The sequence below is a fragment of the Bidens hawaiensis genome, unplaced genomic scaffold (genome assembly GCF_021521415.1).
Source record: "Bidens hawaiensis isolate Kalapana, Puna unplaced genomic scaffold, B.hawaiensis_p1.1 tig00003356_1, whole genome shotgun sequence".
NCBI lineage: Eukaryota > Viridiplantae > Streptophyta > Magnoliopsida > Asterales > Asteraceae > Bidens > Bidens hawaiensis.
In genome coordinates, this window is record NW_027491185.1 from 1,768,088 (window position 1) to 1,789,085 (window position 20,998).

Below are 20,998 nucleotides of genomic sequence, written 5' to 3' on the forward strand. Positions count from 1 at the left end.
AGGCTAATGAAAAAGTCCATCTGCACCGCAAATGCTTAACCGGATCGAGTTTATTGGCCAAATGGTCTCTTCTGTTGTCTTGGTCAAAATGGAGTTGAGGTTGAAATGAGTAGTTTTGTTTTAAAAAGATAGGTTCACATGCTCTTTTAATGGTGGCTGTGGACTTGTGGAGGTAGTAATGGTGGAGGCAAACAATCAATATGGATAGTGCTGTTGTGCTAACTTGTTAGGTTGACAAGTTTTACACTGGTTCGTTTTGACCCGTTGTCTAATTTGAGTTGACCAAGATTGATCCGTGTCTAATTTGAGATGACCCGAATGCATCCATATACAATTTATATATTAGCCAAATAAACCTATCTTTTAGAGAATGGATCATTGCTATCACCTATATGCTAAAATATCAAATTCAAATAAGACATGTGTCCATATTAGCAAATAGCAACCCATCTATCTCACATTTTTTTATTTTTTTTATTTTTTTAATGTTTTGAACTTGATTTCTAATTTAACTTTATCAAGTTTAACTTAAAAATAGTACCACTAAATCTCATGTATCCTTTATCTAAGTCTATATCTAACATCTTTGTAACTGAAAAATTCATAAAATTCATCACCATTACTCTTTGATATAAATAATTTATAACTTGAATAATATATATTTACCCAAATTATTTATTTAAATCTTGTGTTAAATATTTTATCAGAAATTTAGGTATTACAATACTCTATACCAGTCTACCGTGAAATGTTGTAAGATTCTTTTTATTTTAGCTCATACTCAGGCTTGTGAAAACTTTACCTAGAACTCGCTTTACTTGATTTTTTTTAAAACAATGGTAATATCTTAATTTTGTTTTTGATGAAAATGAAGACGGAAGGAATAGCAAGGACAACGGGACGTAAATAAAATGAAATAGCATTACGATTTAAGCACCAAATAGTTTATAAAGAAATTGGATTATAAAATGTTAAAATTTGGTTTCAATTTAAACGAACAAGCTAACAAGTCAAACATATATAAGATAGGGCCAAACTCAAGCTAGCCTCATTTACAATCGAGCCAATATCAAACGGAACTTCAAGCCACAAGCTATATGCACAATTCTAGTTACCATCTCATTCGGTACATATATAAACTTGTTCAGTCATTTGTCCTACATTATGCCTTCGAAAAGTTTTTTTTTTTTTTTCATTTTATATTTGAACGACGCCTCACACATCCATCTACTTTCTACTCCTAAACTACTCCAAAAGAAAAATTATTTTACACCCAAGCCAAAATTTGTATCTTGCTATTCTCCCAAAAAGACAAGAGACTTAAGAGCATTCTCAACCCACTCTCTAAAATTGTTAAACCCATATAATTTAGGGTAAATATTAAGAAAACCATCAAAATCACCTCTCAAGTCCATTCCCTATTATATGGATGAGTTATATAGCAACTAAAGTAAAACCCTAAATATAGGGACTCAATTTTGATCCATACCATATAATATATCATCTATCTTCCAATCACCATTTACTATATAACAAGACAAATGAGAAAAAAATAATAAAGATTAATTTATGGATATGAATAAGGAATAGAATGTAGAAGAATTTTGAAAAATGATAAACAAATTTATGGAATGATATTTTTTAGCTAAATTATAGGGAAAAATATATGGAATGAGCCCTCTAAGCCAAGTTATTACTAATCCTAGTCTCATACCTGACTCAATACTCGCCGAGTATATGTTGAGCAATTACCCGTCATGTGTCGTGCATGCCCACGAGTTTTGAGTATACTTATTATTTATATATCAACTATTATAAATTAAAATATGATACGTTACATACAAATAAATATTATTATAAATAATACAATATCATTGTAAGTTTTATCGGACAACGGCCAATGGAAAATAAAAATAAAAATATAAAACATTCAAGTTTATGATTTAGGTATATAGTCCGGGTAAACGGATGTTTCAAATTTCATCGGGCTTCTTATATACCCGTCCAAACTACTTCGAGTTTCGGGTATACCCGTCTGACTCCGGTTTCCAATACATACCCCCATTTTCGGCTGCTACCAACAAAGAACCCCACCCCCGTCTCCTATCTCTCACAACGTCCTCTTTCCATAATCATATTATTTCAAATTCTACCGATCAATCGCACCAAAACTCAATTGAAGATTGATGTTAATTTAGGTTAATACGCGTTAGACCTAGATGTATACTTTGCTCATTTAGTATCAAGGAGTCAATTAGTTACTGATTGATCGAATTTAGTGATTTAACTTAGGTTTCAATTTTATATTATATGCGATAGATACTGTGAATAGTTAGGTTTTTTGTGTTAGTTTTGTGAAATGAGCTTGGAGAATGAAGGTGATAGCTCGGTTATGGTGGCGGCTGGTTCGGTTATCGAATCTGAAACGTAATTACTTTATTTTGTGGAGTTTTGTTAGTTAGAATTCTCTTTATTTTTGCCAATAGTTATTAATTTGTATTGTGTGATTCAGGAAGTCAAGAGTTTTGTATAGTAGAAATTTTCTTCTTTCGTTTAGTGAGTTGGAAGTATGCAAAAGCCTGCCGAGTGGATTCGACCGAACTATTCTGAGGTAGATTATCCAAAAGTTTTATGTTACTTTGTGCCAATATATGTAAATTGTTCTGTTATTGTTGTTGTTATTGTAAGGTGTGATTGTGTTAATGTTGGTTTGCTAAAATTAGGGAATTTGAAGAGAATAGTATACAAGAACGGGCAAGAACTCACGGGAATTTTCCGTTACAAGGTTCTCGTCGTAACAACGATTACAGCTCTTCTCCACCGACTAGGGGTGATTCGAGTAGTTTTTCTCGGTATGGAAAATGGGACAGTCGGTCTTCTGGAAGGAATGATAAAGATGGAGATGCGCAATGTAATTTGGATCCAGGTTGGTTTTTGAGTGTATTATGGTTGATAAATTATTATGCATATGCACTTTGTTTTTCTTCATTTCATTGATTTTATAAAGTGATAAAATGGCGCGCGTTTCACACATTTTGGCTTCTTATCAGCTCTATTAGTGTGTTTTGCGAGTATTAAAAGTGATATGGGTATTAGGGTTCAGTAACAACCATTGTAAGATATGAATGGGGTCACTGCTACTCTAAGGACGTAAATAGTATGTAAACAAAAATGGTAATAGATTTTGAATGATTGGTTATTTGTCGTTAAGCGATAAAAATCATTGGTTGGCCTTTGGTAATACAGTTATACCAGTGGTGCTAATTTTGAAAGCCTATAACATATTACATATTAACACAAAAAACATCTTCATTGATTGCATATTTGCATTACATGTCTGACAACCAAGAGCGTGTATGTATGCATTTCTGATTCTATACTTGTTATATAGATTCCGGAAGGCGTAATTATGGCAATCAATCTCGCCGACCATGGCAAAACTCAGAGCATGATGGACTTCTTGGTAGTGGTTCTTTTCCAAGACCCACGGGAAGTGCAGGTGGGACCTCTGCTTCAAAGGGCCCCACGGCCACAAATGAACGCTATCATCTTAATAAGAGTACCGGGGCATATCAGCCCCCTCTCCCTTTCAAGGTTTAGGTTGCTTGAAAACTAAAAATTTGTATTATTAAAATTTTATTAAACATATCAAACAAGTTGGAAGTCATTTGTATTATAATGCACAACACCTACTAAATTATTTTATTAAAAAAATGAGATTGTTATAAATATTTATAGGTATTCATATTTACCATTTTGTTTAGGCTGTGCCATATTCTCGACCAAACACACATGACTCTTTTAATGATGAAACATTTGGTTCCATTGAATCTACAAGTGAGGATAGATCAGAAGAGGAAAGAAAGCGAAGAGGTATCATTATCTTTATAAACCTTTTTTTTTTATTTTTCTTTCTATTAGTGATTAATGATCTACAAGTTGTTGACTTATGCATTTAATTTACTTTCAGCTTCTTTTGAATCGATGAGGAAGGAACAACAGAAAGTGCTACAAGAAAAGCAGAAAACAAGTGCAAGCAAGGTTAAAAATGATGACTTTACAGATCTTATATTGGAGGAGATTAAGGAAGAAGGGGTTCCAAAGGATGATTCTGGGAAGTCAGATTTCTTGTTGCAGCCTTCCAAGCCCCGACCACTGGTGCCACCTGGATTTAACAGCACGGTCCTTGAGAAGAGTTCAACCACAAAATCGATTCCTTCCACCGAAAAAGAGGTAAGTAACTTAAGTTATGTATGCATATATGTCGCATTTGTGCATCATTAACGTGCTCGTTAATTTCGATTAAGTGATTAATAGTACGTGGAGGTGGCCATTTCAACGCATTTACTTATGAATGGGTTGATTTGGGCTATGTTTTATTTATCACAGGTCGAACAGGTAAATAAAAAGGAAAATTGCTAGAACGGAAACAGATCAAATGGGTTGGATGTTTTAAGCAAGGGTTACCAAAAGTATATTTTTTTTAATGCATAAAACCTCCTACTTTTTTATATTCAAAACTTAGTTAATCATTGAAAACATTATAATGTTAGTAAATTAAACTTTTTGATCAATAAGTGTTTCGAGTGGTTCTGGCCAACCCATCCCGATCCAACTCAAAAATACCCATTTTGTCCCATCAATTACCCACCCATTTTGCCACCTCTAGTTCATGGTTTTTGTGTAGCATTCTATATAGCCACTCATTTGTCAAATGATTTAATTGAATAACTCATTTCTCTCTTGAAAAGGTCAACTCAACTCATTTAGAATAAATTGACCATCTTGTGATCTTTCTGAGCAACATATATCTTCAATGCATTATTCAGCAGAGTACAAAATCCGGATTAGAAGAATTTTTTTTACTTGCAAAGGGTAACCACACTCAAAATGAGACCCTAGATAACAAGGGAAGCATGCATTCAGTTGACCATCATCCGAACAGAATCTCTGGTTTTCCAGAACTACATGAAGCTGTAGATGGTGAAGTATTTGAACTTGCAACAAATAAAATCAGCAATTCCAATCAGGAAAATACAACCTCCATCCTCGGGAGACTTTTTGGCAGTGGTCCAACAAATAAAGATGGCGGCCCTACAGGTTTTCCAGAGGTACATGCATATTAAATAAGGTTATATTTTCGTTTATTTCTTGAAATAACCATTTTAACTTGGATAATTATTTCTTTTTGGGTTCGGTAGCAGAACATTAAACCAGATGATTCCGCGAGTCCCCGCAATGTTCAATCTTCCAGATATGCTCAGTGGTTTAATGAAGACGGTATGTTAATCTTCACAGTTATCTGCATTTATTCGGTTAAATCCTTTTGTCTGGGACATTTTCTTTAAATGTTTTTTTTTTTTTTGTATTTTGCAATTTGCAGAACATGTGGATGATTTTTCATCTAGTAGATCAAATGACTTGCTTTCACTGATTGGTGGTGGTGAGAAAGCTGACCCTATCACACCCGAATTATCATACAAGGCCTCTGCAGTTACCAAAACTCCCTCAGACCCTAAACAATTGTTCTATGAATCTGCTCCACCTCCGGTTGCTGCAGTTCTTACATGTGAAGACCTTGAACAGACAATAATGTCTGAATATAGTGAAAAAACTTCAAATTTACTGCCACCTGTCCCTGATTGGACTGTTTCGGGTCAAGAAAACGTGGATGCTAGACCAGTTGATAGTCAAGCAACTCATCACTTGCTTTCATTGTTACAAAAAGGACTCACTATCGATGATGGCCCAAGTCCAAATGTTGGGCCCGTTGTGCCAGTTGAAGCCCATCCTGGTAACAATCAGGTACTTGCTAATTCCGGTCAGAATCTTTCACTTGAAGCCCTTTTCGGAACCGCTTTCATGAAAGAGCTGCAATCGGCTCAAGCACCCGTTTCTGTCCCGAGGGCCCCGCCCGGTTCAGACAGAATCGATGTTTACAAGCCTCACGATTCATCTGTTTCTAATGTCAATGGAATGGGACCCTCCATGAACAAGCTTGCCAAATTAGATGACCCTAAAAATTGGCTACAGGTTAATGGTCAACAAGTTAAAGTTGAACCGAGTGAAATCCACCTGCCTGAAGAACAGAGCTTGATTATTGCTGGTAATGCTGTAAACACCCATAACTCGAATACAGGGAAAATGTTACCTGCTGATGTGGTGTTTGATATATCCGAGAAACTTGCGGTTCTTAAATCTGGGTTTGGAGCTCGTGGGCCCTATGAAACGTTGCAGCCTGAGAGACAATTTAACAATAATCAGTATCAGAGACCGGCGTTTCATCCATCTGATAGTAATCCGCATCATATGAACTCCCAGATGAGCTTTCTAGATCAAATTATACAACGTGACAACACTAATATTAATAAAACAATGCCAAGAAATATGCATGTTCCTGGTCTTCATCACCCTAATGTTACGGTTGCAGGGTTAGATGTCCCTGTTAATCCTAATATTCATCATCAAGTGTTGCCACAAATGACGATTCAAGGCACTTTCCCGCCACCTCAATTGAAAACATCCAAGTTTATGCCAAATCATGGATTTAACATTGGGGGACCTGGTTTGCCATTTTCCGGTAATTTCTTTATAACTTTAAAAAGCGATTACTGAATATTGAATATTCATATATAACTTGCAATTTGATAGTCTCAGTTGCTGATAATACCAACCATCCGGAAGCATATCAGAGGATGGAGATGGAAATGCGGGCCCAGTCAAAGCAGGTGCGTCCGGTCAGCACAGGACATGTTCAAGGGATATATGGGCATATGCCTGAACTGGATATGAGTTTTAGATATAGATAGATGGTGTAAGCATATGAATGTAGTTGTGCCATGTACATGGAGTTATGTTGTTTGCTACCCGGAATCCATCTGTGGACAACGAGGTTAGCGTGTTTGTTACTGAAACCGAAAGAAAACAGGTTCGGAACTTGTTTTCTGGCCGTGTTTTTCGTGAGTTTTAATTAGATTTTTTGGACCAAAGTTTTCTTTCTCTCTGATACCATTTTGCAATTGAGAATGTAAATTCTTGATAATTTATGTGGTGGTGCATATTATTAACTTGCAGCTTAGTTTTTTGTTACCATTGTTAGATACAGTTTGATATAACTAAACCCGGCAAAGCTTGCGAGTCGGGTCGGGCAACAGGTTAGGCTGGGTATGGGGACATACCGGTTTTGCGCAAATTAGTTTTTGATCAAATGGGCTACTTAAAAAGAATGTCAATTTGCTGAAAAGTGGTTCCTTAAGGTTCGGTTCTTGGGCATATAAATTTCATGTTTACAAAAATTATAAAAATCACATGGTTTTTGTATTATGTGATTACCTAAATATGGTAATGTATGTTTTAACAAAAAACAATAACACAAACTTAGATCATGTGATGAAAAATCAAACAACCTAATCACACTTATTAAGATAACATGGATTTCTAAAACCAAACACACTTATCTTGAAAGGAGATTATTTTGCTCCTAAAAAACATGATCATGACAGATTACAACACATGCTATTTAGTATTTACAATTCTGTCCTTGGTACTTGTACTTTATATGTAGCAAAAGCAAATCAACAAAACACCTGCCAGTAAAAAACATCACAAACACCATATCCTTGCAACTCGATATTCATGTTATTATACACGATACCTGGGGCTTACAAAAACCCAGAAATACTAGATATTCAAGACCTTAAGTCGGGATTGCTTTCCCAGGCAGCGCTTGAAGACCACTTAACGAACCGCCTGATGTAACCTTTCCAGTATCCACGTCATACGAAGAAAATAATTTCTTCTGTACAAACACAACATAAACATAAAAGTTGTTAATTTATTCATAATAATTGGTTTGTAACAATGAATGTTAAAAGAGTACTTACGTAGCCTTCAAACTGCGGGCTTTTCAAATTAGCACAAAGATTTTTCATCAACAAAACCACCTGTTACAACAGCAAATGTCTCATCAAACAAGTTTTAATATGCTTTAAAAAATAATTAACCTTTAACGTAACAAATAGACGTACCGTTTCAACATCCACCGGATCCATCATCTTTAACTTCTGCAAGTGGTTACTTTCATTAGGGTCAAAGATCCCACCAATGAATCTGTAGACTTTCGGGAAGTCTGGCATGACTGCACATGACATAACGCTAAATAAGTAAATATTAACGGTATTGTATATCCATAAGACTATAACTTTCTTTATTTTAAATAAAAAATATGTTTCAAATTCCTGTTTATTGGATCATAATTCATACCCCGTGCTATCTTTCTGTGTCTTACGTCATGTAGGCTGGTTGTTTCACCAGCCGACCATTTCCCTGGATCACCTTCACTGCTGCTACTGCAACAATTATGTGATCTGACATCCTCTGCAACTCACAAAACGAAAAAACATTAATGCTTGAAAACGTAACTCAATTGTTTTTAATATTAACAAAAGCTAGCAAATGTGAGTGCGAGCCCAAACCTTGTTTCGGCTCATCAGGTGCTGTTATTGTATTACTGTACATCCATGGATTTGTATCCCACTGATACGGATTGTTCATGATGATATCTTCATGTTACATCGGTAGCCGACTGTTGAGCTCCTAGTATTTTGGGTGCATCTGAGTTTCAGAAACAAGTACATAGAATATCAACAAGGATTGTTTAAATTCATTTAAACTTCTCTTAAGAGTAAAAAACATGTTAAATAATAATCCAACCGTTCATAGGGGCTTTGTGAGGGTATGGATGTGACGCTTTCCTCTTTGGCCGTGGAGGTGGGACGTGCTCGTTGGTCCCACTTTTTTGCACCTTTAGAAAGTACTTCTGGGCATGGCTGCGTATCTACAACAATAAAAACAAGAAATTAAAACTTTATTTTATGTGTTTCCGGATAGCAGTCTTGGATCCGACAAAAGCTTCATTTTTTTCATATTATCTGCTCTATATAAATCATAGATAGTAAAAACAACAAATCGGCATTTAATCATATTACCTGGATAGCAGTCTTGGATCCAACAAAAGCTTCAATCTTTTTCCAGTCACGATCAAAGCTGGAAATTATCAAAATATGTAAAAGAAAAGGTCAGTATCTCATCACTCGGTTTATATACAAGTTTTAACACATCCTATGTGCAAAACCTACATTTAAATTGACATTTATGATCTATAGCCTCTTGATGAGTCTACTAAAGAGAATTCACATAACTTCACATTACCAAATTAAAAAAACTATGTTTAAATTTTTATTTATTTATGAGATTCAACACATCCTATGTATAAAACCTACATTTTTAAATTGGCATTTATGATCTATGGCCTCTACCCTCTTGATGAGTCTACTAAAGAGAATTCACATAACTTCAAATTTCCAAATAAAAAAAACTACTCCATCCGTCCCAATAAAAGTGTCCATATTTCCTTTTTATTTGTGCCATTACAAACGTATACTTTCAAAATTTATTAGCCAATTTCCAAGTTTACCCTTAAACACACACAACTAGCATTATTGATAAGCAAAAAAAGTAATCATTCAATCTACCTTGAACTTTGTGTTTTTCAAACAATGACACTCTTAATGGGACATGGGACGTAGGGAGTATGTTTTAATTTTTAATAATATAACTTATAAAATATTACTATTGAATAATTTTAAAAAATTCTCAATTTTTATAAAAGGTCAAGTCTTTACATAGTGAATTACCTCACCCTCTTTCATAAGTCATTTAATGCTACTTTTTTCCATGTCACACACTACAAAAATAGTTACAAATCTCATTAAATAACCCTAAAAATTTGTACTTGCTAGTTTGCTTACACTCTAATAAATTAAAAAAACAAACCCGATTAACCCGGGTATAATTCAAAACAATTACACCCAATTAACTCACCCACATAACCAAATACACATACACACACACATATATATATACAGAGAGATTAGATAGATAGATCAGATGAAGTGCTTCAAGAAACTTATCATGTTCAACGTCAGTCCAATTCTGTCTAGACTTGGTTATCGTATACGGCTTCCGAATCTTCTTACTCGGGTCATCTGTAATCGGATTCGGATAACTAACACCAGCAGCAGGATTATTATTATTATTATTAGTATTATTGGTGGTCACCGGCTGCGGCAGTAGTGGAGGATCAAAACCCATAAGTTGTTATTAAGGAATTTGATGATTAATTGAAGAATTGAGTGTTTGAGTGTGTTTGTGATTAGGGTTTGGATTGAATTGAATTGGGTTGGAGTTGAAGAATTGAGAAGGTTCTGAAAGTAAGTAAATGGTGGATTGGATTTGTAGAGAAGAATAGTGGCCGGACACGTGTCAGGAGTTTGGAATAATTAAATAAGACTTATTCTGTATTTTGTTTATGTTAAATATATATGGGGGCCTACAAAGTATATTCTTTGAATATAATAAGTTTTAGTAGGGATCTGGTGGTCGTGGCACGGTTATTAATCACTAATAATGGTTATATAAATTACACGTGTACCTGTGTGTATATGTAAGTTATGATATAGAGAAAAAATAATATCGTGTCAATGCTAACCGAAGCGTTTGTAGCATGTCGATATTAAGATTCTTAGATGTGATGAAAATGTCTATTTTCATCAGGTTAAAGGTTCTTATGGTAGACAATTAATTATGTAAATTTAGAAGCATGATTATAGAATTAGAGGGTAATAAAAAAAGTGTTTCATTAAGAGAAAGAGAGAAACTTGAATGTATTATATATATACATCTATCATTTAAAGGTTTAGAAAGATAAGTAATAGGTTAAGCATGAACTTTTCAACTCTCTCAAAATGAACATGTACTTTCAGCACATAAATGTCATCCACTTGTGTAGCTGTGTTGGTGTCACCTATTCATCGGATAGGTAGAACACACACAGCTACCCGAACCCACTGACGAAGCACATGGCACCAAATGTTTCACCGTTTTCGCCCAAGTTGACATCAATAAGCCAGACTCATCAAAGCTCAGATCCATACGTCGATCCCAAGGTGAAACATATGCCACAAAGCAGCGAGATGATCAATATAGCAGCATTCTTATACATGTTCAGAATAATGAGAAACCGGGTCAATAAAGAGCTTATAGCATGAAAAAGTAGCTGGGAAAGAGCTAGGTCCCCATTGCAGTTTTGAACTCGGTTCAAGCACGTTTAAATTCGACTCTAAAATAGCATTCTTTTACTCATCCAAGTATATAGTCGTATAACTTTACTGAAACTACTTATTAACTATATTGTACAAAACAAAAAACCAAGACTGTGCGAAGATATGTACAGAACAACCCCAAAAACCACTAGATTATTCATTGTTTACATAAACTTACATAAAGATATGGGCAAAACCATAAGTTAAGCTGCCAGCCTGCCTCAGGGAGATTTACATGAACCAAACATTATTATAAACCAAACCTCAGTACCTCAGTTCAACCCCAAACCTATCTACAAAAACAGCTTGTCGAGCAACCATTTTCATCAGGGGATGTCAAACTCACTCCATTTTTGTGCAGCTACTGGGCCGATCGATGGTTTGCTGTAACAAAACATGATGTTTAAATCCAGAGTATGTTCCTTTTGGCATTTTTTTAATATGTTGGGAGTGATTAAAAGCTCAAAAGAATCTCCTTCTGAAATTGCGAGTGGTTGCTTGATACGAGCGCATGAGCAAACCGACACCAATCCCGACACCAAGGCACACCCCAAGCCCGATCCCGACGCCAACTCTTACACCAGCATTGAACCAGGTGAGTTGACCATCTTCATCATAATACATTTCCTCTGAATTATAGTAATTTGGTCTCACTTTCACTTCTGATTCATACCCATACCCTTCTTCTTCTGTATGCTGTAAAACAATATATATTATTATAAAAAAATGTCAATTTCCACCATTTACAACAATATTTGTTTAATAATTAACAAAAGGCTCATGCTATAACTACACCACCCTGTCTGATTTCACACCATCAAACAACTGTTCAAAACACACGCACACGGTGTGGCTGTTTTGATCTGAAAAGGTTCAAACTTTAAAAGTTATTGGTTCATCACGGTTTGACACGGGGTCAAACTTTGAAAACTAACAATCAGAACGACCATTTGAACAATATTCACACAGCTATGTTCTAACTATTGGGGTCACACTTTGAAAAGTAATGGTCTCTCATGACCGTTTGAACAATATTTAGATGGTCATTCTGACCGTTGGGTCAAACTTTGAAAATTAATAGTCAAAACGACTATTTGAAACAATATTCAAATGGTCATTATGACTCAACTTTGAAAACTAATGATCAGAACACCCATTTGACCAATATCCAAACGGCCTGTCAGAACGACCGTTTGAACAGTATTCAGATGGTCGTTCAGACCATAGGGTCAAACTATAAATTTGAAACTAATAGTCAGAAAGACTGTTTCACCACTGTTTGAAACAGTATTCAAACAGGCATTCTGACCAATGGTTCAAACTTTGAAAACTAATGATCAGAGCGGTCATTTGGCCGATATCCGGATGGTTATTGGTTATTATTTACCGGCAATTTCCGCTGGTGTCCAGCAACCCCATTCCCATTTCCCCTCACTTGTTCCTTATCCCCTTCCTCATCTTCCCCCTCCGGGATCGCATCAAGTGTCGTCCCAATCCTCGCCCCTCGCCTCCTCGGACTAACCTGAACCGTCTTCGTCAATATCACCGGCACCGTCGAGCAACACCCCGCAATATAAACCTCCACCGACGTCGAAAACCCCCCAAATTTCGACAAATTCGCCGCGTGGAAATCCATACTCCAACCCGTCTTACAATTATTAATATTATTATTATTATTACTATTACTATGTCCGTTTTCTAACCCCCCATCACTCCAATTCGATTCGATGATTCTCTCTAACGATCCACACAACACAAGCTCTCGCTCATCCGATTCATCATCAACAACTTCAAATTCAATCGCACCAGAAACCCTAATGTTATCAGTACTAACATACGTCACTTCTGACGACTCTGTATCCACACGGTCTCTGTTCAACGTCACTAACGCCGTGTTACTTGACGGAACCCTAACGCCGTTAATCTCGAGTGACACACCGATTTCACGGCGTAGGTGACGGAGCGTTAGTTGACCCGGCACGGCGTTAACGGCGCACGGTGCGATCCTGACGTAGAACAAACGGATTTCTAACAAACCGTTGATGTAATTGAATGGTTTGTATGGTGATATTGAGAGATGGGTTTGTTGTTGATTCATTGGATTTGAAGAATTGGTAGATTGGATTGAAGAATTCAAGGGTTTGTGATTGAATTGAAGGAAAGTTAAAGCTTTGAAATTGGGGATTATTATTATTATTATCTTTTTGGGTGAATTTGAAGGAAGTGTTGAATCACGCGCCAGTCTACGTGGCGGGAGTGTATGTGACACGTGTAAGAGGGATGTACAGGTCAATAATGTTATTAATTTGTGGCCAGGAGATTTTATTTTGTGAGACTTAAACCATAAGTTTTGATTTTGTATTCTTAAAGTTTGAGAGCAATGTTTTATAATAGGATCGGATCGGAAATCATTCTGACTACGTAATTCATTTCAAATAAAACGATCCAATTATAATAAAGATGCAAGTAAGCGTACAACAAGTTGTGCCGTCATCCTTTTTTAAATGACAAAACCCATCCTCTTGAAAACAAAATTATTGTTCTTCGACGTCATTGAGGAACTGTACACGACCCGCTGAACTCTTTTTAGAAACGTAGCAGCATCGGGGGCAAAAGACCCGAATGTATCAAAAGCAAAAGGAATGAAGGCGTGTTGATTCTCCACACACGCCTTCTCGTGCTTAGCAATTTTTCATGCTTCTGCCTTTAGCACGGCCTGCCTAGCAACAAACCGGGTGTCCCTAAGCCCAACAAGAGGGGACACCCCAATAAGGTCCACACAGCATGGCCCATCCAAACACAAGAATGTCTGATGGTCGGAGAGCGGACCTTCCTTCACGCGGATCCGACAAGAAATTCACATGAGCCTCTTTTCTTGCCAAGATTCCCGCATTGGATGGGCAAACGATTCATCGGTTCAATTAGTCGAATCAGTTGGACTGGTCGAACAACTTTTATCTCAAAAATAACATTTAAGAGTGACAAAACGTTTTAAAAAAGAATTGATTTTTTCATAGTAACCAGTTCAACCGGTCCGGTTTCCCGGTCGGACCGACTGATTGACAAAACAAAAAAAAAATTAAAAACCACAATGCTAAAATTAAAACAACATATTCTTCTTTGCTTATAACACAAATAATCAAATAACCCAACTTGATAAAACAATTTAAAAGAAGAGTAAAACTAACTCGAACCATAATCATATTCAATCGGGCGTCTTTGGTTGTTCGATTACGATTGCTATTAGTAATAAACGGAAAACATAAATTAGTAATAAGCAATCAAAGTATAACAGTAGAATGACAATAGTCGATTAGAGCCAAATTCTGATAACTTTAGTGGCTAAGACTTAGGCTATTATACATGAAAATATATTTAATTTCCAAACTAAAAGTTTATTCGGGTTGACCAAAATCTTATAAATCAAACCCGAGAACCAACCCGAATTACTTCGGTTCGGGTTAGTCTTTTCTCTCGGGTTCGAATTCTTCGAGTTTAGTTCGGGTTCGGGTACGACTTTTTTCGAGTTGGGTTTCGGGTAAAAGTGACAGCCCTAGCGAGACATAGGAAGGCAACCCAATTGGGAGTCAAAGGATCCATATTACCTGCAGCCTCCCGGACTTCATCTTTATCATTGGCATCAACTATGTCTCTCATCGGTTCTCCAGCATGCGAGTTCATTCAACATCAAATTCTGCTAGCCTTTATTCAATCAAGGCAAGTTGAATGGGATCTATTCGTTTTATGAAATGATCAGCGGTTTCATTTATCCTATGCCCCGCATTTTGTTTGTTTGTATCTACATAAATAAAATAAAAAATCATAAAGCAAAAAAAATGTATACATTTAATTTTCGGGTGCGTGAAGATTTGAGTTGGAAATCGCATTGTTTCACGTACGAATCCAATTTCATCCAGGTGTTATGGCCTTCGGGCAACGAGGTTTCCCGAATAAAAGATAGTGGACTTAGGCTATCAAGCGATGTATGCGATCACTAGTGTATGGGGTGCTTTAGCTATTAGGTTACCATGTGTTGCCAGACTTTATTCGTTGATAAAGAAAAGTTTTTGGTTATAGTTTAAAATGATTTGTTTTTACATTTCTTTGAAAAGAGAAAATTCCAATTTACCTCCCTGAAATATATCATCGGGAGACGGAATAGCTACTGAAAACGAAATTGCGTATTTTGGACGTTTGTGATATTTGGGCGGGGCAATATGTGCCCTTCTGTCATATATTTCCATTAATGACCGTTGAGAAGGAGGGCGTTTTAGACTTTTTACAAATACAAATTGGCGGGTCAGTCTGTGCCCTTCTGATTATTATTATTTTCAAAAGCTTGAAAAAACCAACTTGCCTGGAAAAATGGCAGTCCGACCACCGGGTATTTTCTTCTTCTTTCTTCCGCCGTACTCCTCCCCTCATTCTTTCTTTTCCTTACTCTTCTCAACTTCCTTCCTCCAACCCCATCCACTATACACACACACACACACACACACACACACTTCCGTCTCCCTTCATCCACCGTAACACCATACACCGTAGCCACCTCCACCGTAGCCACCATCCACCATAGCCACCTCCACCGTCGCACCTCCTTCTCGGCACTCGGCTCCCGTCTCTACCATCGCACCCGGCTTCTCGGCACCCGACTTCTCCCCGTTGCACCTTCTTCCCGTCTACAATGGTTCTCACCATCAAGTTGAGCTTCAATCGGGCTCTATTTGGAGTCCCGATTGATGTGAATCTCCGATTTCGGGTCTGGAATCGGGAAATATCAGTTCGTGTTTTGGCCACATTTGCGGGCCAAACCCGAATTAATTTCCACCGGACGTGGCATCTTGGGCCGTTTCTCCTTCGCCTACCTTTGTAAAATCCCGAAGTTTATAATTCGGGTGAAAAGTTATTAGTATGTTATGTATGTAAAATCCCGAAGTTTATAATTCGGGTGTTTTGATATATGTATTTTGTGTTCGTGTTATATATATATAAAAAATGTTTGTCTTCATTGTGTTGGGATTCGGGTTAAAAGTTTGCTAAAAAACGGGTCGTTTTGGTTGTTTCGGGTTTGAAGTTCGCTAAAAAATGGGTCGTTTTGGTTGTTTCGGGTTAAAAGTTCGCTAAAAAACGGGCCGTTTTGGTTATTTCGGGTTAAAATTTCGCTAAAAACGGGTCGTTTTGGTGGTTTTCGGGTTAAAATTTTACTAAAAAACGGGCCGTTTTGGTTGTTTCGGGTTTAAAGTTCGTCAAAAACGGCATGTTTCGGTTGTTTCGGGTTTAAAGTTCGCTAAAAAACGGGCCGTTTTGGTCGTTTCAGGTTAAAAGTTTGCTAAAAAACGGGCCGTTTTGGTTGTTTCGGGTTTAAAGTTCGCTAAAAAGGGGGTCGTTTTGGTTGTTTAGGGTTAAAAGTTCGTTAAAAAACGGGCCGTTTTGGTTGTTTCGGGCTTAAAGTTTGCTAAAAACGGGCCGTTTTGGTTGTTTTCGGGTTTAAAGTTTGCTAAAAACGGGCCGTTTTGGTTGTTTCGGGTTTAAAGTTTGATAAAAACGCGTTTTGGTTGTTTCGGGTTTATAGTTTGCTAAAAACGGGCCGTTTTGGTTGTTTTCGGGTTTAAATTTCGCTAAAAAACGGTCCGTTTTGGTTGTTTCGGGTTTAAAGTTTGCTAAAAACGGGCCGTTTTGGTTGTTTCAGGTTAAAAGTTAACTAGTGTTCGGTTCGGGTTCGTTTGGATGATATATATGATGATGATGATAAACAAACATCACAGGATATTAGATTATAAACTCATTAATGATAAGAAGGAATATATAACTCATATTGTATATTTATAAGACATATTAGTTTAGTTTAAATGGTTGGTGTTGTTTGTTGTTAAACCGTGGGTCGGGGGTTCGAACCCCACTCTCTACACGATATTGGATTATTAGTTTTAGAATTAATTATAGGCTCATGGGTAAATGGTAATTTCAACATTTTTTGGTCCATCAACATGACGGAAGGGCACAGATTGCCCCACCCAAGTATCACAGATGTCCAAAATGCGCAATTTCGTTTTCAGTGGCTACTCCGTCTCCCACGTTATATTTCAGGGAGGCAAATTGGAATTTTCTCTTTTGAAAATGTTTTCTTGATTTTTCAACGTTGACAAGAGTATGCATTCTGTTATAATCATAGTTGAGATTTTCTTAGTTATATTTTGAACAAATGTTATGGCAACGCAACACAAGGCCCAATCATCCAGGTGATGTGACAAAGGGGCTGGCGAGGGATGACAGACTTTCCTTGTTGAGTAAAGTTTGTGGAGTGGAGTCTTGTTTGCACACAAGACCACACTAGGACCTCTCTCTCTCTCTCTCTCTCTTATTATATATGTTTTTAATAGATTTTTAATTGATTTGTAGAGATTTGTTGTTGTGTATAAAAATTATGGGTTTTGTGGATAGATTGAAATCTAATATGGTGTCAATGTGTGGGTTTGAAAAATTTGTTATTGTGAACGTTCTTAAAACATTTTTGTGTATGTTTTTTCATTTATTCATGTCCTTTTAGGTTTCGTTTATATTCATTCATTTAAGTCTGTTTACATAAACATGTAACTTATTCACCAGTAGTACTAATTGGTTGTCTTGCCGCGAACACGTTTATTTTCTTAGCGACCAAAAAGAATCTGTTTGTTTAAGTGTTCATCTTCGTTTGTTCGGTTAAACTTAAATATCAAACACAAGCAAGCCATTTGATATGTTTTATTTTTAAAATGCAATTAAACCAGTCCGTGTGAAGAATGAAATATTGGCAACAAAGTAACATGAGCAGGTGTGAAAAATGATTAAAACACCAACATAACTAACTGAAAGTAATAAGTATTCAGATAAAAGCTAAATCTACTAATTTCACTTGTTCTCTTTACTTCCTTGGTCCCATGAAGTCCCCATATCTAACAATCCAAGGCTTTCCACACACATATTCATGTCAAACATTTTAGAACAATCACTCAACTCCGCAACCCTTGACTGTGTCTCGGATTTATAAACCAGGATCTCGTCAAAATAACGGCAGCATAGGAATTCTTCACTGGGAGCAATTTGCAAAACCATGCGTGTTTCTTTAAATGGATTTGTATCGAATTTATAAGCAGCAGACCAAGAAGCAGCTGCGGTATTCCTCACCCAAATCCAACTATGAGCATGAGGGTCTGAAGAAATCGCGGCTAGAGAGCCTTTGATGGTTGTTACTTGAAAGGTTATCGAACTTGGTTCGGGTAACTCGATGGTAGAAAAAACCTCAGAGCTCAAATGGAATGTCAAGATATTATAATAATGATCAGTTTTTGTGAGCCAGTGTAATGCTCCGTGTAAAAGACACTGAGAATCGGAAACAAACCAATAATAAGGCGGGGAAGCAATCGCTTGCCAAGTGTGTGTCTTCATTGTGTAAACAAATGCATGTGGTTTGTGCATCATCAAAATCTTGTAATCGTCGATGGTTGGATCGAAACAAAACCCTAACATTACAGGACGCGCAACATAGAAAAAAGTAAGCTTTAAAGGATGATCATGCACGATTATTACTTTGCGTCTAATTGAAGGGTTCCATAGATGAATGTCACCTTTTGGATATTCATGAATACATAGAATTCCATTGCACGAACCAAATATTTTGTAATCTGTGAAAGGAAACCGGACTGCTGGTGGTATGCCGGTATATGGATTATTCGACGACATTTGGGCTTCCGAATGCAGTGTATAGATGTATTTAGCGGGTGCTGTTTTATGACATCTGTGCGAAATCATGACTTTTTTCGGAGATCGAAGAGTATGGAGTAGGATGAACTCGGGGCTACCTATAACAGCATATAATGATTTGGAAACTGACCTGAATCTAAGAAGGGATTTAGTTGGTAGTCTTGATAGGATTTCAACAACCAGTTCTTCACACATATGATCATCGTACGACATTGTTTGTGTTACTAACGATTTGTTCTAGGTATTCTGTCATGTATAATTCTATATAATATGTTCATTCTTTGTTTGGGCCTAATGTAACCCAATCAGCCTCATATATATTTTTCATAAAAAATATATTTTAATTTACTTATTTATGGTTAATTCAAAATAACAAAAAAAGTTTATAGGATAAACTATTACAATTTTAAATTTCAAATATACAAAATGTTTTTTTTTTTTTTTTGAGTTTAACATATTTTCTAAAAGATAATGTCGAATGCTTGAAAACAATCTTTCAAGTTCGCAAGCCTTTACGCTTTCATGATTATAAACCTTAACAAAAGAGCAGCACAGTATTGTTATTTAATAATAACAGCGTGACTTGCTTCCTACGAGCCAATGTGATGCAAATTTTATGTGATTCGAGGGGTGAATGGTGACACTCATTATATATAGAAATATTTATATTCGCACATTACGTTTGTGTATGTTTGTTCACTAATTTAAGCCTTTCCTTTTACGTTCTTGTTTATTCATTCATTTACACTCGTTTACATAAACCTACAACTTATATACTAGTAGTACTAATTGGCCGGCCTGCCATTTATTTACATATCCGGACACTTATGATCATTTGTGTTTGTTTACGTTATATTAGAATATTAACGAACGGACATAAGCAAACAAGAACACGCTTAATTTTTTTAACGAGCAAACACGAACAAGAAATCTGTTTGTTTGGTTAAAGGTAACAATCAAACACGAATGGGCCTGAAAGCAATGAGTGAATCAACAACTCATTTGATACGTTTTTTCTATAAAAAAAACAACCCGCATTTATACATGTCCTGATATGAACACATTCTAACCCGCTACACGACCAGATCATGCTTAGTGGGGTTATATTGTCATTGATGAAATGTTGCCAACAAAGTTATCATGAACAAATAAATTAATAACTGAAAGTGACAATAAGTATTCTGATAAAAGCTAAATTTGTAATAATTAAGAGTAATAACAGAGAAATAACTATGGATTAATGAATGAATCCTTTTAGATAGAGAGTTGAGATTGAACGGGTACTTGTGAAATAACATAATTTATATTTATTTATTATTTATTTATAAAGGTTATTTTTAATTAAAATCGTGATAATAGTAATATATAACTATTTATATAAAAATACATTTGTTTATAAAATACTTGTATCAATAATTATTTTAACAAGTTAATTAATAAGATATATTTTAATTATGTATTTTAAATTAAAAACCTTATTATAATCTTTATTATTAAAACCATATCAATTTTTAATACCTATTATATATACATATATACACACACTTATATATATATATATATATACATAGGGTAAGGATCCTAAGAGAACCCTTTGCAAATTGAGAACTTTGAGAACCATTTTGGACCACTAAAAACACCTTTAAAAATATTTAAAAAAATCATAAAACAAAAAATAATAAAAATTTTAAGAAAGTTAAAAAACCAAAATTCTTATATTTCATTCCGGTTTATTTAAAAAAATTAAAAAATATATATATAAAAAAATATAAAAAACGTTGTATTATACACATATGTATATTTTTATATAATCTTTAGTTACGTAATATACACATATGTACAGTATCATTTATCTTAAATTATACACATATGTACAAAAAAAACATGTAAATGTACATATATGTATATATTATACATATGTGTATATAATTTAGCTAAACCGAGTGTTTTTTATGAAACCGGGATGATAAAATAAGAATTTTGGTTTTTTTACTCTTTTGATTTTTGTGTTTCTTTTTATTTTATGATTTTTTTTATTTTTGGGTTTTTTGTGGTCCAAAATGGTTCTCATAGTTCTCAAATTCAAAAAAGTTCTC

At 35.6% G+C, this 20,998-nt stretch overlaps 3 protein-coding genes and 1 pseudogene across 4 annotated transcripts; 1 reads left to right on the forward strand and 3 right to left on the reverse strand.

Annotated features, from left to right (window-relative positions):
* Positions 1-2,124: 2,124 nt before the first annotated feature.
* Positions 2,125-6,996, forward strand: LOC143623273 (uncharacterized). Its single transcript, XM_077094224.1, has 10 exons — positions 2,125-2,427; positions 2,513-2,611; positions 2,724-2,926; positions 3,392-3,594; positions 3,765-3,873; positions 3,971-4,233; positions 4,830-5,111; positions 5,202-5,280; positions 5,384-6,580; positions 6,652-6,996. Exons 1-10 carry the CDS (start codon positions 2,360-2,362, stop codon positions 6,807-6,809), a joined length of 2,661 nt encoding a protein of 886 aa, XP_076950339.1. The 5' UTR covers positions 2,125-2,359; the 3' UTR covers positions 6,810-6,996.
* Positions 6,997-7,383: 387 nt separating this feature from the next.
* Positions 7,384-10,304, reverse strand: LOC143623227 (protein REVEILLE 6-like; annotated as a pseudogene). Its single transcript, XR_013151855.1, has 8 exons — positions 9,947-10,304; positions 8,988-9,045; positions 8,713-8,836; positions 8,475-8,613; positions 8,263-8,376; positions 8,028-8,137; positions 7,884-7,943; positions 7,384-7,798 (listed from the first exon to the last, which is right to left on the reverse strand). The product of XR_013151855.1 is annotated as a protein REVEILLE 6-like (transcript).
* A 1,136-nt stretch (positions 10,305-11,440) lies between these two features.
* On the reverse strand, positions 11,441-13,324 carry LOC143623228 (uncharacterized protein At1g01500-like). Its single transcript, XM_077094180.1, has 2 exons — positions 12,550-13,324; positions 11,441-11,858 (listed from the first exon to the last, which is right to left on the reverse strand). Exons 1-2 carry the CDS (start codon positions 13,258-13,260, stop codon positions 11,625-11,627), a joined length of 945 nt encoding a protein of 314 aa, XP_076950295.1. The 5' UTR covers positions 13,261-13,324; the 3' UTR covers positions 11,441-11,624.
* Positions 13,325-18,050: 4,726 nt separating this feature from the next.
* Positions 18,051-19,115, reverse strand: LOC143623171 (F-box/kelch-repeat protein At3g23880-like). Its single transcript, XM_077094137.1, has one exon. It carries the CDS (start codon positions 19,113-19,115, stop codon positions 18,051-18,053), a length of 1,065 nt encoding a protein of 354 aa, XP_076950252.1.
* Positions 19,116-20,998: the final 1,883 nt, after the last annotated feature.